This window comes from Pristiophorus japonicus, chromosome 2 (genome assembly GCF_044704955.1).
Source record: "Pristiophorus japonicus isolate sPriJap1 chromosome 2, sPriJap1.hap1, whole genome shotgun sequence".
In the NCBI taxonomy this organism is placed as follows: Eukaryota; Metazoa; Chordata; class Chondrichthyes; family Pristiophoridae; genus Pristiophorus; species Pristiophorus japonicus.
In genome coordinates, this window is record NC_091978.1 from 127,993,489 (window position 1) to 128,012,818 (window position 19,330).

Genomic DNA, 19,330 nt, shown 5'->3' on the forward strand with positions numbered 1-19,330 from the left:
AGAGAAGCTGAATTTAGAGGGAATAAATACTGTTGTTTTTGAGCTTAGACACTTGAGTTTGTTAAACCTAACTTATCATTTATGGTGCCTACTATTTTTGCACATGCATATAAAAACAATGTGGAGTCCACAGAAATGTATTTGTGTGTTTAACCTATACGAGGGTCACCTGAATAACAAAATGCCTAATGCTCTTGTTGTGCACCTTCACATGGTCCATCTCCGACACTTCCCTTCCCTTCCTCGATTTCTCTGTCTCCATTTCTGGGGATAGGCGAGTGACAAGCATTCGCTATAAGCCCACTCAATCCCACAGCTACCTGGACTGCACTCCTCCCTCCCCGCTTCCTGGAAGGACTCCATTCCATTCTCCAAGTTTCTCCGTCTCAATCGCATCTGTTTTGACGATGCCACCTTTCATACTAGTGCTTCCGATATGTCTTCCTTTTTCCTTAACCAAGGATTCCCCCCTACTGTAGTTGACATGGCCCTCGACCATGCCTGTTCTATTTCCCGCACTTCTGCTCTCACCACTTCCCCTCCCTCCCAGAACTACAATAGGGTTCTCTTTGTCCTTGCCTTTCAGCCCACCAGCCTCCACGTTCAACGGTCATCCTGCGCCATCTCCAGTGTGATCCCACCACCAGTCCCATCTTCCCCACCCCTTTCAGCATTCTGAAGGGACCGCTCCTTCTGCGGCACCCTGGCCTACTCAATCACGCCCAGCACCCCCTCCCCTTCCCACGGCACCTTCCCGTGCAAGCGCAGTAGATGCAATATCTGCCCTTTTACCTCTTCCCTTTCCACTGTCCAGGCCCCTAAACACTCCTTCCAGGTGAAACAGCAATTTACTTGTACTTTCAATTTAGTACACTATATTCGCTGCTCACAATGTGGTCTCCTCTACATAGGAGGGACCAAATGCAGATTGGATGACCGCTTTACAGAACACCTCTGTTCAATCTGTAAGCGTGACCCTGAGCTTCCGGTTGCCTGTCACTTTAATTCTCTGCTCCACTCCTTCTCTGATCGTCCTCGGCCTCTTGTACTGTTCCAATGAAACTCAATGGAAGCTTGAGGAACAGCAGTTTAGCCTTGGTACAGCCTTCTGGATTCAACATAAAGTTCATCAATTTCAAACCTTAACCAACGCCCCTACTTTTTTTCTTTTTCTTGTGTTTTTTTTCTCTTTCCCACAGCAGCTGTTGATTCTGCCATTTACGCCCTATCTAGATTCATCTTTTGTTTCTTTAGTTGCCCCATTGCCATCTCTTTTTGCCTTGCACCTTCATTCCTTTTGTCTCTTAATCTCTTCTACCTTCCATCCTATCACAGACTTTCCATTTTGTTCTTTCCTCCCCTTTCCCTGCCCCTACACTTGCTTAAAAACCTGTTACATCTCTTAACTTTTTTCAGTTCTGATGAAGGGTCATCGACCTGAAAGGTTAACTCTGTTTCTCTCTCCACAGATGCTGCCTGACCTGCTGAGTATTTCCAGCATTTTCTGTTTTTATTTCAGATTTCCTGCATCTACAGTATTTTGCTTTTGTAAATAAATACCTTGTTGTTTAAGCACCTAATTGTTTATTTTTCAGTAATTGTTGTTGGTTGGTGAGAAGTGAAGCAACAATTGACAAGTAAAAAATAATTTCAAAGATTTCCTGAAAAGATTAGAATAAATATGGGAAGCAAAGAACTACATCATTGACTTAACATTTTTTCTCAATCCAGAGTAGTACTAAAATTTAGGAGCAAATGACAGACTGAAATTAAGGCCTTTTTTTTCTTGAAAACGTATAAATTGAAATTTAGGTCCAGAGATGACGAAAGCTAAAATTATTTTTTTTCTTGGACTAAACATTGGTTGCTTCCCTGGTTCTATATTTTTCTTTCCTTGGAGGCAGATACGTCCAATTGATCTGTAATTGTAATACCATTGCATACATCTCTAAATAACAAATTCTGCACTTCACTGGAGGCAATATATAATAAGTATAAACGTAGAATATAATAAGGTTTAAGATAATTGAAAGAGACATAAATCGTACAAAGACTAAAGTAATACATTGGTAAATAGCCAGCTATGAGGGAATAAAGATGGAACTAAGGGAGGTAAATTGAAAAAAATATTGACAGAATAGAACAACAGTGGGCAATATTTTAAGATGGGTGAATAGAGCTTGGGAGAAATATATCCCACTACAAAATAAGAATTGGCCAAGAAGGAGACACCATGGATAAAGGGAGGTAACTGCAAAATTGAATCTAAAGAAAAAAACATATGCAAAGTACGTAAACAATTAAGGAGAGGATGAAAAAATAAAATATGACAAGCTTAGGAAAGCAGTTAAGAAGAGAATTAGGAAGACAAAGAGGATATGAAATGAAAATATCAAAGAATATAAAAAGCAATAATAAAGTATTCTATAGGCACATAAGGAGAATTAAGATGGGGTAGCAGAGCGAAGAAATCTGGGAATGCAGAACATAAATCATTAAAAAATAGCAACACAAATTGATAAGTACTGGGGTTCATTTCTAGAGTAATAGAATGCTAAATGCAGGGAGGTAATTTTAAATTTATATGGAATAAATGGTCTCCATACTACAAACAGGATAATGAATTGTGGAGTAAGTGCAGAAAAGATTTACAACGATGTCACCAGTGTTGGCCAGTGGCTCAGTTGGTAGCACCCTCGCCTCTGAGTCAGGAGGTTGTGGGTTGAAGTCCCACTCCAGAGATTTGAGCACAGATGTCTAGGCTGACATTCCAGTGCAGTACTGTCGGAGGTACTGTCTTTCGGGTGATAGGTCAAACCGAGGCGCCGTCTACTCTCTCAGGTGGATGTAAAAGATCCCATTACACTATTTCGAAGAAGATTAGTGGAGTTATCCCCAGTGACCTGGACAATCTTTATTCCTCAATCAACCTCACGAAAACAAATTATCTGATCATTATCTCATTGCTGTTTATGGGTGCTTGCTGTGCGTAAATTGGCTGTCGCATTTCCTGCATTTGATAAATGACTACACTTCAAATAGTACTCCATTGGCTGTAAAGTGCTTTGGGATGTCCAGTGGTTATGAAAGGTGCTATATGAATGCAAGTCTTTACAGAATAGAGAGGGTGCAATCATCAATGAAAGATTGCACAGGAAAAGAGAAGACTTTACAATTACAGAGGGGATCAATAGGGTGAATGTTGAGAAATTGTTTCCACTTGTGGTTGAGTCCATCAGGTGGCAAGGTCTAGAATAAGATGGCCACTGACGATCGAATAAAGAATAAGAACATAACATAAGAAATATGAGCAGGAGTAGGCCATTTGGCCCCTCGAGCCTGCTCCGCCATTCAATAAGATCATGGCTGATCTGATCATGGGCTCATCTCCAGTTCCCTGCCCGCTCCCCATTACTCCCTTATCGCTCAAAAATCTGTCTATCTCCGCCTTAAATATATTCAATGACAAAGCCTCCACAGCTCTCTGGGGCAGAGAATTCCACAGATTTACAACCCTAAGAGAAGAAATTTCCCCTCATCTCAGTTTTAAATGGGCGGCTCCTTATTCTAAGACCATGTCCCCTAGTTTTAGGTTCCCCTATGAGTGGAAATATCCTCTCTGCATCCACCTTGTTGAGCCCCCTCATTATCTTATATGTTTCGATAAGATCACCCTATTCTTCTGAACTCCAATGTGTATAGGCTCAATCTATCTTCATAAGTCAACCCCCTCATCTCTGAAATCAACCCAGTGAACCTTCCCTGAACAGCCTCCAATGCAAGTATATCCTTTCTTAAATACAGAGATCAAAACTGTACGCAATACTCCAGGTGTGGCCTCACCAATACCCTGTGCAGTTGTAGCAGGACTTTTCTGCTTTTATACTCTATCCCACTTGCAATAAAGGCCAACATTCCATTTGCCTTCTTGATTATTTGCTGTACCTGATTACTTGCTGTACCTGCATACTAACTTTTTGTGTTTCATGCACAAGGACCCCCAGGTCCTTCTGTACTGCAGCACTTTACAATTTTTCTCCATTTAAATTATAACTTGCTTTTCTATTATTTCTGCCAAAGTGTATAACCTCACATTTTCCCACATTATATTCCAACTGCCCACTCATTTAGCCTGTCTATATCCCTTTGCAGATTTTGTGTGTTCTCCTCACAATTTGCTTTCCCACCCATCTTTGTATCATCAGCAAACTTGGCTACGTTATACTCGGTTCCTACATCCAAGTCATTAATATAGAAGGAATTTCTCTACCTAAATAGAGCTGAAAATGTGGAACTCACTTGCAAATGGACTGGTTGAAGCAGACAGGATTGATGCAGTTAAGGGGAGGTTTCATGATGAAGAAGGGAATATCGGGATAAGACGGCAGGGTAGGAAAAGGTCATTAGAGTGGGAGGAGGCTTGTGTAGAATATAAACACTCGCATAGTCAAGGTGGGCTGAATGGCCTCTTCCTGTATTTGTATATTTAATAGATACAAAATGGAATACATTGTTCATAAACAGTTACTGTAGAATACTTTCTCTTGCATTGTTGCACTGTGCCTACCACTTTGTTAAAGTATGTTCTTTTCATTAAGCCTGGTCAGAGGCTTTCTCTGCATCAATGGTAATCATTACTGCAGTTTGAGTTGCACTCATTCGGTGGCAGAATGGATGATTTGATCAGAGTGCATCAATTTAGTAACATGATCATTCGGGTGTCTCAGCAGACTCTGGTTCTCAGCCATTGTACGTCGCGGTATTGACTGTAAGAGGGATAATGTGAAATGACCTTTATCCTTCTAAGGAGTAAAAAAAGTCATTTCTGACCATTCTTCCAGAAATCTTGTGGCAAATATAAGGAAGATAATTCAAATGCAAATTTTCCTCCAAAATAGGACATGCTATCCAGGACAGAGCATGAATCTATTCCTTGCAAGGTTTCCTTCAGGAGTTAGAGATTCTAGCAACTTGTGTCTCAAATAAACAATTATTTTAAGTAATCTTTATTGAAAGCCTAAATCAGCTTGTGTCCATCAAGCACATTGTCTTTTTTTTTTTAAATTAATTTTTATATCAGATCATTACAACCTTGTTTGATTTATTTTCAAATGTTCCATCTTGGAGAAATCTCAATATTCTCTACATACTTGTGGATCTTAACAGCCACACTCATTGTCTCTTGGGTCAGCAGGTGCTGGCAATGGAGGATAGCTGTGCCAGAGCCGCTGGAGGGGCGGAGGTGCAAACTAGTGCTTGGGGTGGAGATCATCTATCAATACATGCCCTGGGGTCTATCTACCATTCAACTACAACACTCCCCGCTCATGGGATCCTTCCTATATTCAATACATTTCCCATGCTTCCCTCCTCTGCTATTCTGCTATAACCATTTGCACCTTGTCTGGAGTTATCTTTTGTTTCTATACATGTCTCATTTTTTTTTGCCCTGCACTATCATCTCTTAATTGTCATTTACGAAAGGATATGCTTGCTTTGGACGTAATTCAGAGAAAGTTCACAAGGTTGATTCCAGAGATGAGGGGGTTGACTAATGAGAAAAGGTTGAGTAGGTTGGACCTCTACTCATTGGAATTAAGAAGAATGAGAGGTGATCTTATCGAAACGTGTCAGATTATGAGGGGGCCTGATGAGGTGGATGCAGAGAGCATGTTTCCACTGATGAGGGAGACTAGAACTAGAGGGCATGATCTTAGAATAAGGGGCCGTCCATTTAAAACTGAAATGAGGAGAAATTTTTTCTGAGGGTTGTACATCTGTGGAATTCACGGGATATTGAATAAATAAAGAAATAGACAGTTTCTTCACAATAAGGGGTTATGGGGAGCGGGCAGGGAAGTGAAGCTGAGTCCATGATCAGATCAGCCATGATCTTATTGAATGGCAGAGAAGGCTCGAGGGGCCGTATGGCCTATTCTTGTTCATATTTCTTATGTTCTTATTTAATCACTACTGCCCTCCACACCCGATCAGACACCTCTCCATTTGGTTCTTTCCCTACTCACTTTTTCCTGGCTCTGCACTTGGTTAAAAGCTGTCCATCTCTAACATCTTCCAGCTCTGATGAAAGGTCATTGATCTGAAACGTTAACTGTTTCTCTCTCCACAGATGCTGTCTAACCTGCAGAGTGTTTCCAGCATTTTCTGTTTTTATTTTGGGTTTCCAGCATTCGCAGTATTTTGCTCTTGTATCATCATAGGTGGTCCCTCGAACGAGGATGACTTGCTTCCACGAGTTCACAGGTGTTTCGATGAAGGATCTGATATTCCAGTCCTGAACTCCAATTGAGAGGATGGAAGATGCCTGTGCATGAATCTTTTTAACGTGTGGTGACCGTTGCACACCAGCCACCACACCGGCTTGACAGAGCTAGGTCCAGTGGCAAGGATTAACCAAGACGGCTAAAGACCTGCTCTGCTGCACAGACCTAGCGTACAACATATCGCAGTGTGGGCTGGCCTGTGCTGCCCCTGGGCCCTTGGCTCTTCTGGGCCCCGTACCCTCATCTGTCGCACCTCTGCTACAATCTCTCGCTGCTCCTCCGCCATAAACATTCACCACATCTCGCCACAAACACTTGCCGCTCATCCGCCCCGACTTTCCCACAGAATATTTGTATAAGTTTCTGATGGCCGCCTTAATTTCAGCGAGGACATGAATTTTCACTGTGACGTTTATATAATTAGATGTTGATTGCCAGTACCAGTACCAGGACGTCTCAATTTCAGTTTAGAGAAGAACACTATAAATTCATGTGAAAACCAACATAGCAATCAGAGGACAAGCTGGTTTGATTGCTGAACACAATATGATGGTCATGGTGCAAGTACAGAATTTCAAAAACTGTTTAAGGAGAAGATAAGCACGGAGAAAGAATACATTTCTGATGTAAAGCTTGCATCTCTATCTAGTTAATTTATATAGCTTTAAAAAAAATCTGTCCATCATTCTGCTAAATTAATGCATTTATTGTATTTTTACAGACTATCTTCACTAATCACACACTAGATGTAAATGTACGGTGGCTTGCTGTATTGTACTTCAAAAATGGAATTGATCGTTACTGGCGACGTATTGCTCCACAGTAAGTACTTCAGTTGTGCCGTAGGAATTTTATTAAGCTTACATTTTGTTTCAGGCTTATTGAATATTTTGGAAATCAGACCGATTTCCATGATCCTGAGAACAAATCACTTGGGTGCCAAGATGTTGGGGACCTGGGGGTACTTGTGCATGAAAAACAAAAGGATAGTATGCAGGTACAGCAGGTGATCAGGAAGGCCAACGGAATCTTGGCCTTTATTGCAAAGGGGATGGAGTATAAAAGCAGGGAAGTCTTGCTACAGTTGTACAGGGTATTGGTGAGGCCACACCTGGAATACTGCGTGCAATTTTGGTTTCCATATTTACAAAAGGATATACTTGCTTTGGAGGCAGTTCAGAGAAGGTTCACAAGGTTGATTCCAGAGATGAGGGGGTTGACTTATGAGGAAAGGTTGAGTAGGTTGGGCCTCTACTCATTGGAATTCAGAAGAATGAGAGGTGATCTTATCGAAATGTATAAGATTAAGAGGGGGCTTGACAAGGTAGATGCAGAGAGGATGTTTCCACTGATAGGGGAGACTAGAACTAGAGGGCATGATCTTAGAATAAGTGGCCGCCCATTTAAAACAGAGATGAGGAGAAATTTCTTCTCTCAGATAGTTGTAAATCTATGGAATTCGCTGCCTAAGAGAACTGTGGAAGCTGGGACATTGAATAAATTTAAGAGAGAAATAGACAGTTTCTTAAACGATAAGGGAATAAGGGGTTATGGAGAGCGGGCAGGGAAGTGGACCTGAGTCCATGATCGGATCAGCCATGATCGTATTAAATGGTGGAGCAGGCTTGAAGAGTCGTATGGCCTTCTCGTGCTCCTATTTCTTATGTTCTTATGTTGGGTGAAACTGCAATTACATGTTCCTGGTTAGCTCGATGAGTTCTCTATCTTTCCAGTTTAGTATTCTTGATTTAGTCTTCCTGGTAGAGATTTTTACAATTTATTGGACTGCGGGAAACATAGAAGATTTACCCATTGGTGGAAGGGAAGAAATTGATAGAAAAAGAAAAGGATCGGAAACAGCAGCAAAAGATCTGGTGAGGGAGGAATTAAAAGAACTTCAGGTCAAATGAGACATAAAACAAGTGAAAAGTAGAATGAAAAGAAATCAGAGGAAAACAAAAAAAAATGAAATACAAGAAAGAAATTGTCCTGAAATTGGGAAAGGCATCCCCATGATATTCAATGCCATTGCCAAATCTCCCATCATAAACGTCCTGGGAATAGCCACTGACCAGAAACTTAACTGGACCAGCCACATAATTGCTGTGGCTACTAGAGCAGGTGGGACACTGATTATTGTGTTGAGTGGCTCACCTCTGACTGCCCAAAGCCCCTCTATCAACTACAAGGCACAAGCTGAGAATGTGATGAAATACTCTCCACTTAATTGGGTGGGTGCAGTTGCAACAATAGTCAAGCTGCACACCATCCTGGCTTGGACATATAGCGCTGTTCCTTAATTGTCGCTCGGCCAAAATCTGGGAACTCCCTACCGAACAGCATTGTGGGAGTACCTTTCAACACAGACTTCTGCGGTTCAAGAAGGCCCACCACCACTTTCTCAAGGGCAACTTGTGAAGTGTGGTAAATGTCAGTAGCACCCATATCCCAAGAATGATTACATTAAATAAAAAAGACATGCATTCCAGTAGATTTTTGATTAAAAGATATTGTCAATAGTGTTTCTGCTTATTAAAAAAATGGCTAGTGTGTTAACCTTGTCTTGCTTTACTTAACGGTCCTTGGTTTGTCTTGTATAAAACAAATTTATTGCAGGTTAATATGACTATGTCTTGAGGTGTGATGATTAGACTGAACAAGATGCTATCAATGTTTCTGTTCACATTCCTGTAATTAACTTGACCTCAGTAGAAGCTGTAATTTTATTGGTAGGAATTCATGCTTATCGGTTATGAGGCTGAACTTTGTGCTTGATGGCGCCGACTAAATTTTCCAACAGTTTTTTCTCAACAAAACATGATTTCGTAATAAACCAATTGAAGTTTCACTCATAGATCAGTAGCACTCTTGCCTTCAAGTCAGAAGGTTGTGGGTTCAAGTACCACACTAGAGACTGAGCACAAAAATCTAGGCTGACACTTCAGTGTAGTATTGAGGGAGTGCTGCATTATCGGAGGTGCCGTTAAACTGCTCTCAAGTGGATGTAAAAGATCCCATGACGCTATTTTGAAGAAGAGCTGGGGAGTTATCCCTATTGTCCTGGCCAATATTTAACTCTCAATCAATTGCTAAAACAGATTATCTGGTCATTACCTCATTGCTGTTTGTGGGAGCTTACTGTGTGCAAATTGGCTGCTGTGTTTTGTACATTACAACAGTGACTACACGAATGACCCACTAATGAAGAAAAGGCTGCTCTGGTCTGTGTTCATTTTCGTATCTGAAATATTATCCAACATCAGAGTTTGAGGAAAAGTGGAGAGCTTATGACATAATGAGGAGAAAAATGTGGATAACCACATGAAGGGGATGTAGAACAGAGACAAAATTTATATGTAGTCCAGTGATAGTCGAATCCCATTGTTGTAATATCTTGGCTTAAACGAACCACAGTAATTTGGATAAAATTTCAAGTACTCATGTACTAAATGTAGCAGCTAGGTATATAGCACATTCCCACAAAGAGGGTGTAAAAACTGGAAGGTGATTCAACATGAGCAGCTCTTAAGGAGCTTTTTGTGCCCAGTTACAGCATGTTAATTCAGATCAAATCATCTGGTTACCCTCTTGACAAGTGAATGATCTCCATTTTTATCTTCCCTCCTTTAAGTGGAGCTGCACATCTGTTCACTTGTCTTCCGTGTATTAAATTAGCAAATAACTAAGGGGAATCTGGATCCAACCTCTTCAGAACAGTCTGTTTGTAGCTTACACTGACGTTGGGGTTGTCTTTAATTATATAGTTTTTAAACGTCATTCTTTTTGTCTTCAAGCTATAATATTTTGGTCAGCTCTTTGGGAATGTTTGGTGCGTATGGATGGAATTAGACTTGGTATGTGAGCTTGGGTTTCAGTGAAATTACCAGCAGAACATTAGACCTCGAGTCAATCATCATGGATTGGAGCTGGAGACCAATACGACCAGGAACAGGGTTATCTTGATGATAAAACAAATATGTGTTGAGAGAAGTCAAGGAAAAGAGGATAAGGGATAGATTAAGATTGTTAAAAGATCCATGAAAGGCAAGAACGCCTGTGAAACTATCCAACAGTTACTTTCAACAGTTACTGACAACTGTTAAATGTTATGGTTCCTCTGGGGAGTACAGCCAGGTCCAAGGCACCACGGAATGCTTAGCTGTACAGGGGAGGAGGGGGAGGAGGAGGAAGATCGGGAAGACAATCGTGATAGGAGATTCAATAGTTAGGGAACTGACGGGCGTTTCTGTGGCCGCAGATGTGATTCCAGGATGGTATGTTGCCTTCCTGGTGCCAGGGTCAAGAACACCACTGAGGGGGATGGTGAACAGCTAGAGGTCGATCCATATTGGTATCAACAACATAGGTTGAAATAGGGATGAAGTCCTGCAGGTTGATTTTAGGAAGCTAGGAAAGAGATTAAAAAGCAAGACCTCAAAGATAGTAATCTCTGGATTACTCCCAGTGCCACGCGCTAGTGAGCCTAGAAGTAGGAGGTTAGAGCAGATGAATGCATGGCTTGAGAGATGGTGCAGGAGGGAGGGCTTTAGATTCCTGGGACATTGGACCGGTTTTGGGGGAGGTGGGAACTGTACATTCCAGATGGGTTGCATCTCAATAGAGTCGGGACCAATATCCTCGCTTGGGAGGGTTTGCTAGTACTGTTGGCCTTGCGGCAGGTGGTAAGGACACCAATATGAGGGAAAAGCCTACTTGACCTCATCCTCGCCAATCTACTTGTCGCATATGCATCTGTCCATACCCGCATTGGTAGGAATGACCATTGAACCGTTCTTGTCGAGGCAAAGTCCTGTCTTCACACTGAGGACACCCTCGATTCTATTGTATTGTATTGACATTACCACCGTGCTAAATGGGATAAATTCGGAACAGATCTGGCAGCTCAAAACTGGGCACCATGGGTCTCTGTGGCCATCAGCAACTGAATTATAGTCCACCATAATTCGTAACCTCAGGGCCCAGCTTATCCCTCACTTTACCAGTACCATCAAGCCAGGGGACCAACCCAGGTTCAATGAGGAGTGTCGAAGAGCATGCCAGGAACAGCATCAGGCATACCTGAAAATGAGGTCCCAACCTGGAGAAGCTACAACACAGGACTACATGCATGATAAACAGCTCAAGCATGCTGTAAACAGCTAAACGACCTTACAACCAACAGATCAGATCAAAACTCTCCAGTCCTGCCATATCAAGTCATGAATGTGGTAGACAAGTAAACAATTAACAGGAGGAGGAAGCTCCAAGAACATCCCCATCCTTGATGGCGGTGCCCAGGACATGAGTGCAAAAGACAAGGCTGAAGCTTTCTCAACCATCTTCAGCCAGAAGCACTGAGTGGATCATCCATCTCGGCCTCTTCCTGAGGTCCCCACCATCACAGAAGCCAATCTTCAGCCAATTCGATGCACTCCACGTGATTTAGAAAAATACCTGAGTGCACTGGATACAGCAACATCTGACAACATCCTGGTTGTACTGCTGAAGACCTGAGCTGCAGAACTAGCCACGCCTCTAGCCAAGCTGTTCTGCTACAGCTACAACACTGGTATCTATTGTACAAAGTGCAAAACTGACTAAACATTCTGTTCACAAAAGGCAGGACAAATCCAATCCTGCCAATTACCGCCCCATCGGCTTACCATCAATCATCAGCAAAGTGATGGAAGGTGTCGTCAACAGGGCTATCAAGCGGCACTTACTTACCAATAATCTGCTCACCGATGCTCAGTTTGGGTTCCGCCAGCACCACTCGTCGCCAGCTCTCATTACAGTCTTGGTCCAAATGGGGACAAAATAGCTAAATTCCAGAAGTGAGGTGAAAATGATATTAAGGCACCATTTGACCATGTGACAGCAAGGAACCCGAGTAAAATTGAAGTCATTGGGGATTAGGGGTAATGTTCCTCTCAGTTTTCTTGTGTGAGCGGCACCTTTTAAGGAGCTGCACGGCCAATTCTAAATATCACGCATGCGCAGTTTTTCCTATTTAATAGCCGGCTGCACGAGAGCTGCAGAGAACTGCGCGGTCACATGGGATACAAAGGGAGTCAGGGTGAAATCTCTTCTCTGGTTGGAGTCATACCTAGTACAAGGAAGATGGTTGTGGTTGTTGGAGGCCAATCATCTTAGTTCCAGGACATCGCTGCAGGGGTTCCACAGGACAGTGTTCTCGACCCAACCATCCTCAGCTGCTTCATTAATGACTTTCCCTCCATAAGGTCAGAAGTAGGAAAGATCACTGATTGCAGAGTGTTCAGTTCCATTCGCAATTCCTCAGTTAATGCAGCAAGACTGGGACAATATTCAGGCGAAAGCTGATAAGTGCCAAGCAATGGCCAACAAATGAGGCCAACATCCCCATGACATTCAATGGCATGACCACCATCGAATCCCCCACCATCAACATCATGGAAGTCACCATTGACCAGAAACTTAAATGGACCAGCCACATAAACTGTGGCTACAAGATCAGGACAGAGGTTGAGTTTTGTGTCATGTAACTCACCACCTGACTCAAAGCCTTTCCACCAACTACAAGGCACAAGTCAGGAGTGTGATGGAATACTCTCCACTTGCAGCTCCATCAACACTCCAGAACCCCACCAGGAAAAAGCAGTCCACCACCTTAACCATTCACTCCCTCCACCACCGACGCACCATAGCTGCAGTATGTACCATCTACAAGATGCACTGCAGCAACTCACCAAGTCTTCTTCGACAGCACCTCCCAAACCCACTGTCTAGAAGGATAAGGGCAGCAGGCACCTTCAAGTTCCCCTCCAAGTCACACACCATCCTGACTTGGACTTGTATCACCTTTCCTTCATTGTTGCTGGGTCAAAATCCTGAAACTTCCTACCTAACAACACTATGGGAGAACTTTACCACACAGACTGCAGCGGTTCAAGAAGCTGACTCACCATTACCTTTTCAAGTGCAATTGGGATGGGCATTAATTGCTGGCCTTGCCAGTGACGTTCACATCTCGTGAATGAATAAATAAAAAAAAAAACATGAAAAGTTCTGGTAATAGCAGAGTAACAAGGGCTATCGGATACCAGAAAATGTCATATTCTCAAACATAAATTTATTTTTGAGCACTGCACCATTATGGTACTTTGTGATAACATTGAAAAAAATTACTGCATTTTCTGACTACTTTAGTAATTTCCACAATCAAGCAGTTCTGTACCAACTAATGCTTTTTACATTTAAGTTCCTTGTTGTGATAAAATCACATAAATAGCAGATTTGCTATAATTAGGGAGATGTGGTTCATGGCACATTTAGTAACATGCATTAATGCATAGATTATAGAAATCAAAACAGAAAATGCTGCAAATACTCAGCCAGTCAGGCAGCATCTGTGGAGAGTGGAACAGAGTTAATGGCCCCAAGTTTCCACACGCGGCAAAACGCGCGCCCCTCTGAGCTGGGCGCCCGTTTTTCGCGCCGAAAACGGCGCCTGAAAAAAAACGCGCTATTCTCGAGCGCTTTGCAGCTCGATTTCTGCTTGGCGCGGCGCACAGGGGACGGAGCCTACCACTCGCGACGATTTTGTAAGTAGGAGGGGGCGGGTACAATTTAAATGAGTTTTTTTCATGCCGGCAACCCTGCGCGTGCACGTTGGAGCGTTCGCGCACGCGCAGTGTGAAGGAAACATTGGCACTCGGTCATTTTAAAAAGTGCTGCAGAAAAAGTGAAAATTTGTTTATTGAACCCTTGCAAAGGGTTGCATTTTAATTTTCTTGATATTTCTGTGTGTGAGGGTGAGGGGAATGCATTCTGTAATTAAAGATAGACTGTGATAAACGGGACACATGCACTTGTTTGAGACTATTCAAATTCTTTGTAGCTGTTCAATTTTTAAATTTTTTTAATAAAACCACATTGCCCTTCTATGATCAGCACTGAGGCTTCTTGCAGCTTTCTCCCCCTGCCGTCCGTCGGGCCCGACGGCAAACGGCTGCCTCAAGTAATGAGGCTTCCTGCAGCCTTCTCCCTCCCTCCCTCCCCCCCCCCCCCCCCCCGCCGTCGGTCGGGCCCGATGGCAAACGGCTGCCTCAAGTAATGAGGCTTCCTGCAGCCTTCTCCCGCCCTCCCCCTGCCGTCGGTCGGTCCCAACGGCAAACCGCTGCCTGAAAGGCCTGCCTGAAGCACTTTCACACAGGTAGGAACATGGTTTATTTAATCTTTTCTTTGCTTATAAATTTTTATTCAGGTTGGATTTATTTGTATAATATTTGTATAAGTATAACTAAGGATTTATTGTAGAATTTAATGACTTCCCTTCCCCCCACCCCCCCCCACCTCGTTCCCGACGCCTAATTTGTAACCTGTGCCTGATTTGTTAATGGGTAGACAAGGTTTTTTCAAGCCGACAAAAATCTTCACTTGCTCCATTCTAAGTTAGTTTGGAGTACGTTTTCACTGTGGAAACTTTCAAATCAGGCGCCAGTGGCCGGACACGCCCCCTTTTGGAAAAAAAAATTCTGTTCAAAAGTGAAACTGTTCTACCTGACTAGAACTGCAGAAAACTTAAATGTGGAGAATTCCGATTTCTAAGATACTCCGTTCTCCACCAGTTGCTCCTAAAAATCAGGAGCAAATCATGTGGAAACTTGGGGCCAATGTTTTAGGTCCATGACTTTTCATCCGAGCAGTTCCAAGCTCTCTCCACCTGCTCTACTTGACTCCCTATCTTGACCACTTTACCTCTCGACTTCCTTCACTGTCTTGCTCCCTCACCTGCAGTCTCGACCCTTTCATTTTAGCTTTTAATATTCTGTCTTTTATGGAAGTGTTGTGTGTTGTGGTGAGTGCTTGTATGCTGTAATATTTGCTTCCCATTGGGTTATTGTACGTATTAAGTATATTTTAAGGCACATTAATGTTTTGTGAAGTTTTGATATACATATTGGAGCATCCTATGACTTGAAATCTTTTGCAGTCTGCAAATGTTACTGCAAATCCAGGTAGGATATCCTCGAAAGCAGAAAGATGGGTGGATCATTATTTATTTCTTTAATAAGTCAAGTCATGTAGTCTTGTCGGTATTGAGCAGAGTTTTAGATTGGTGAGTTTCCTGATGCTACTATTAAATTAATTTAAATTTATAACCTCCACTATTGTGTTTTGTTCAGAGTTACATCATCTGTAACTGCTGTCAATCTTGCCTTTCCTTTTTACATCTTCTCGCACTGATCTCCACTTCACCCCATCATTATCATCATCAAAATTTTCTGCTGTAGATTTATTGTATGAAAGCTCAGAAGATTATCAAAATCACCTTTGTGTTTAATCTCACAAAAAGGACATTTCCACAAAAAAAACAGTATTTGTATTACTGTACTTAAAAGCTGTATTTTTTTAAGCATGACTAAATTCATAAATAATGTGGATGTGTCATTAGCATGTATTTGTTGCATGAATTATTTGATTAGTTATAGGCTACAGTGGCTATATCTAATTCTTTTTTGTTAATTCTTACAGTGCTCTATCAGAAGAAGAAAAATCCTCATTGCGTGCAGGGCTGATTGCAAATTTTAATGAACCAGTTAATCAGGTTGGTGATGAAATGAAATTTGTATGGATTTCTACTTGTTTGTACATGCTAAGTGTTTATTTTGACCTTCCATGGAAGAAATTATCATTTCATTTAGTCAGCATAAAAGCAGGGAGGAAAAATTGTGCTAAATGGCTATATAATAATGTATATAATGTGTGCCTCGGCCCATCAACAAAAAATAATGTGGAACTGAACTGCTATAATGCTACAACTAATTTTTTTTAAAGTTGTGACATTTCCTGGACGACTCATGTATTTGCATATCTGTACAAATGTTGTCTTAGAAGTATTTAAATCAAAATATCTTGTTTCAGAAGGGTAAATTGGAACACCAGTAGTTGGAAAAAATGTTCTTTGTCTGGTTCCTTAGGAGCTATAATCAAGATGTATGTATGTGTATTTGTATGTTTGTGTTTTATATATTATGTGTGTGTGTGTGTGTATTATATTCAATAGCTAGTTTCACATTATTACACACATTATGGGCCCAAATTTGCCCAGGAGTTGCTCTGTTTTTTTGGGAGCAACTTGATTTTTCTGGAGTATCTTAAAAATCACCATTCTGCACATTTAATTTGTGCCATTGTAAGTGAGTTAGTTAGAATTTTTTAGGTTTAGTTTTGCTCAAAAGGGGGCGTTAACAGCCACCTACGCCCGTTTTGGCCATTTAAGCCAGTTTGGACAGCTAATAGTTGCTTCAAACTAACTTAGGCCAGTGTATGTGGCCACTTGAGGCCGCACAGAAAATCCTTGCGGAGAGTTAAGAAATCAGCGCAGGTAGCCAGAGATGGGGGGGGGGGGGGGGGGGGGAGGGGGAGGGAAGCGGAGAGGACCTTGCAAAACACTAACTACCTTCACAATAACATTCAAGAAGCATAAAAACCATCAATAATAAATTTAATTAAAAACTTAAGTCCTACCTTCCTAACTCGGCCTGGGAAGTCAGCGGGCCGACTCCGACTCTTCTCCGAATCCGACTCTCTCTCCAGGGCTCCAACTCTCTTTCCAGGGCTCCAACTCTCTTGAGGGCTTCTCTCCGAGGGCTGACTTCTCTCCAAGGGCTCCGGGGACTGACTTCTCTCCGGGGGCTCCGGGGACTGACTTCTCTCCGGGGGCTCCGGGGACTGACTTCTCACCGGGGGCTCCGGGGGCTGATTTCTCTCCGGGGACTGACTTCTCTCCGGGGACTGACTTCTCTCCGGGGACTGACTTCTCTCCGGGGACTGACTTCTCTCCGGGGACTGACTTCTCTCCGGGGACTGACTTCTCTCCGGGGACTGACTTCTCTCCGGGGACTGACTTCTCTCCGGGGACTGACTTCTCTCCGGGGACTGACTTCTCTCCGGGGACTGACTTCTCTCCGGGGACTGACTTCTCTCCGGGGACTGACTTCTCTCCGGGGACTGACTTCTCTCCGGGGACTGACTTCTCTCCGGGGGCTGACTTCTCTCCAGGGGGGGGCTCCGGGGACTGACTTCTCTCCAGGGGCTGATCTCTCCGGGGGCTGACTTCTCTCCGGGGACTGACTTCTCCCGACTTCTCTCCGGCTGGGGGCAGGAGCTACTGCGCATGCGCGAAACCTCCAGTGCACATGCATTGAGCTGCTGGCACTGTTTCTCGCGCAGGGCCCTAGCTCCGCCCCCTAATGGACAGACCACGCCGCGCTAAGCCATAGGAGAGGCCACAGAGCGGCCAGAATCCAGGGAGATCTTTTCGGCGCCGTTTTCACCCTCGGAAGTCGTGCATCTTCGGTGAGTGCACCGAAAAAAATGGGTGGGCCAAATTTGGGCCCGATGTGTTGTGAGTATTTCATTCAGTATTGCTTTGTGGGGAGCCATTGGTAGTTGATAAATGAGACAGCTTTGAGCTCATGTTCAGTTGCTCTAATTGTAACCATTGTAGCTCCCTGATGCATTTTGGGCATTGACAACATAAAAAAATCTACTTGCTGGTGGTACAAATGAATGACCAAATAATCTGTTAATTGAGAAGAATGTTGGCCAGGATTCTGAGAATCCCCTGCTATTTGAATAGTGCCATGAGGTTCATCACATGCAGCTGATGAAGGAGATGGGGCCTTGGTTTTACACCTCGTCTGAAAGATGGCACCTTTGATTATGCATTGAAGTTCTAACTTTGTGGCCAGGCTGTCACTTCTTTGTATTTCTGGGTATTTCAGAGTTTGTGGACACTAGCACAGCCTCGATCGTCTTCGCTAAGGCCACTCCTCTGCATATTTTTAGTCAGAATTAACAAGTGTGTTTTCTATGTTTTCTGTTGAACATAATTCTATGTGCAAGATTTGTAGAATTCGGAGAACGTACTTTTTCAGTCATCTTTACCCATTGGATACACCAGCATTGACTGACATTGAGTATAAATCCATGATGTTTAGCACCTTTATACGGATCTATATGCATTTCTGATTTGATGGTTTATTGTGAATAACTCATTACAAACCAAATAAAATGTATTTATTATTGAAATTAATTATGCAAAAATTTCCTTTTAAACCTGAAAGTTGTTGATAAAGCTGTGTATTCATCATTTCTGAAAACTACACATTCATTTTGAAGAGCATAACACGATTGTTAATTTTTTAAGTGTGGACTACTCCTGAGTTGAATGATTGAGTCTGTTTGTGGTATCTGTCTTTTCTACAGATTGCAACCCAAATTGGAGTACTGATTGCTAAGGTTGCCAGGTTAGATTGCCCTCGGCACTGGCCAGAACTAATTCCCACACTGCTGGAATCTGTTAAAGTGCAGGATGATCTACGTCAACACAGAGCACTGCTTGCCTTTTATCACGTCACCAAGACTCTGGCGTCCAAAAAACTGGTAGCAGATAAGAAGCTATTTCAAGATGTAAGTATTTTTAAACATTCAGTGGCAAAGGTTTCCATTCATGTAGTGCTCTTCATGTAAAAACATCTACAAGCAAAGGCATGGTTCAAGAGATGGTTTATAGGAGGCTTTTGAAGGGAGGGAGGAAAGTAGGACTGCAAAATGATTTTGGGAGAAAGTTCTAGAATTCCACAGCGTGGATAGGAATTTGATTACAAGAAAAATATAGAGGAGTGGTCTTTGGACTGGAGGGATGTAAAAAGTGGTGTTCCCCAGGGGTCAATATGCTTTAAAAAAATATATATATGTAAATGATCGGGATTTGGATATAGGGAGCACAAGATCAAAATTTGCCGACAACACAAAAATAGAGAGCGCGATTAACCAAAGAGGACTTTGAGACTTTAGGAGGATATAAAGGTTAGATTAGGCAGGTCAATATTAGATTAAATTTAATGCAGATAAAAGTGAGGTGAAACATTTTAAGTGTAAGACTAAGGAAAAGGCAGGTACACTAAATGGTAAAACTTTGACATGAGTAATGGAACTGTAAGATTTGAGGATTCAGATGCACAGATCTTTAAAAGTGGGAGAACAAGCTGAGAATT

At 42.5% G+C, this 19,330-nt stretch overlaps 1 protein-coding gene across 6 annotated transcripts in view; it reads left to right on the forward strand.

Moving 5' to 3' along the window:
• ipo11 (importin 11) overlaps positions 1–19,330 on the forward strand; it is a 928,775-nt gene that overhangs the window by 135,549 nt on the left and 773,896 nt on the right. For all 6 annotated transcript variants that reach the window (XM_070869309.1, XM_070869300.1, XM_070869323.1 and 3 more), the window contains 3 exons: positions 7,006–7,106; positions 15,801–15,873; positions 18,540–18,743. In XM_070869309.1, coding sequence (XP_070725410.1) covers positions 7,006–7,106; positions 15,801–15,873; positions 18,540–18,743 — 378 coding nt within the window. The remainder of the gene's footprint in view (positions 1–7,005; positions 7,107–15,800; positions 15,874–18,539; positions 18,744–19,330) is intronic.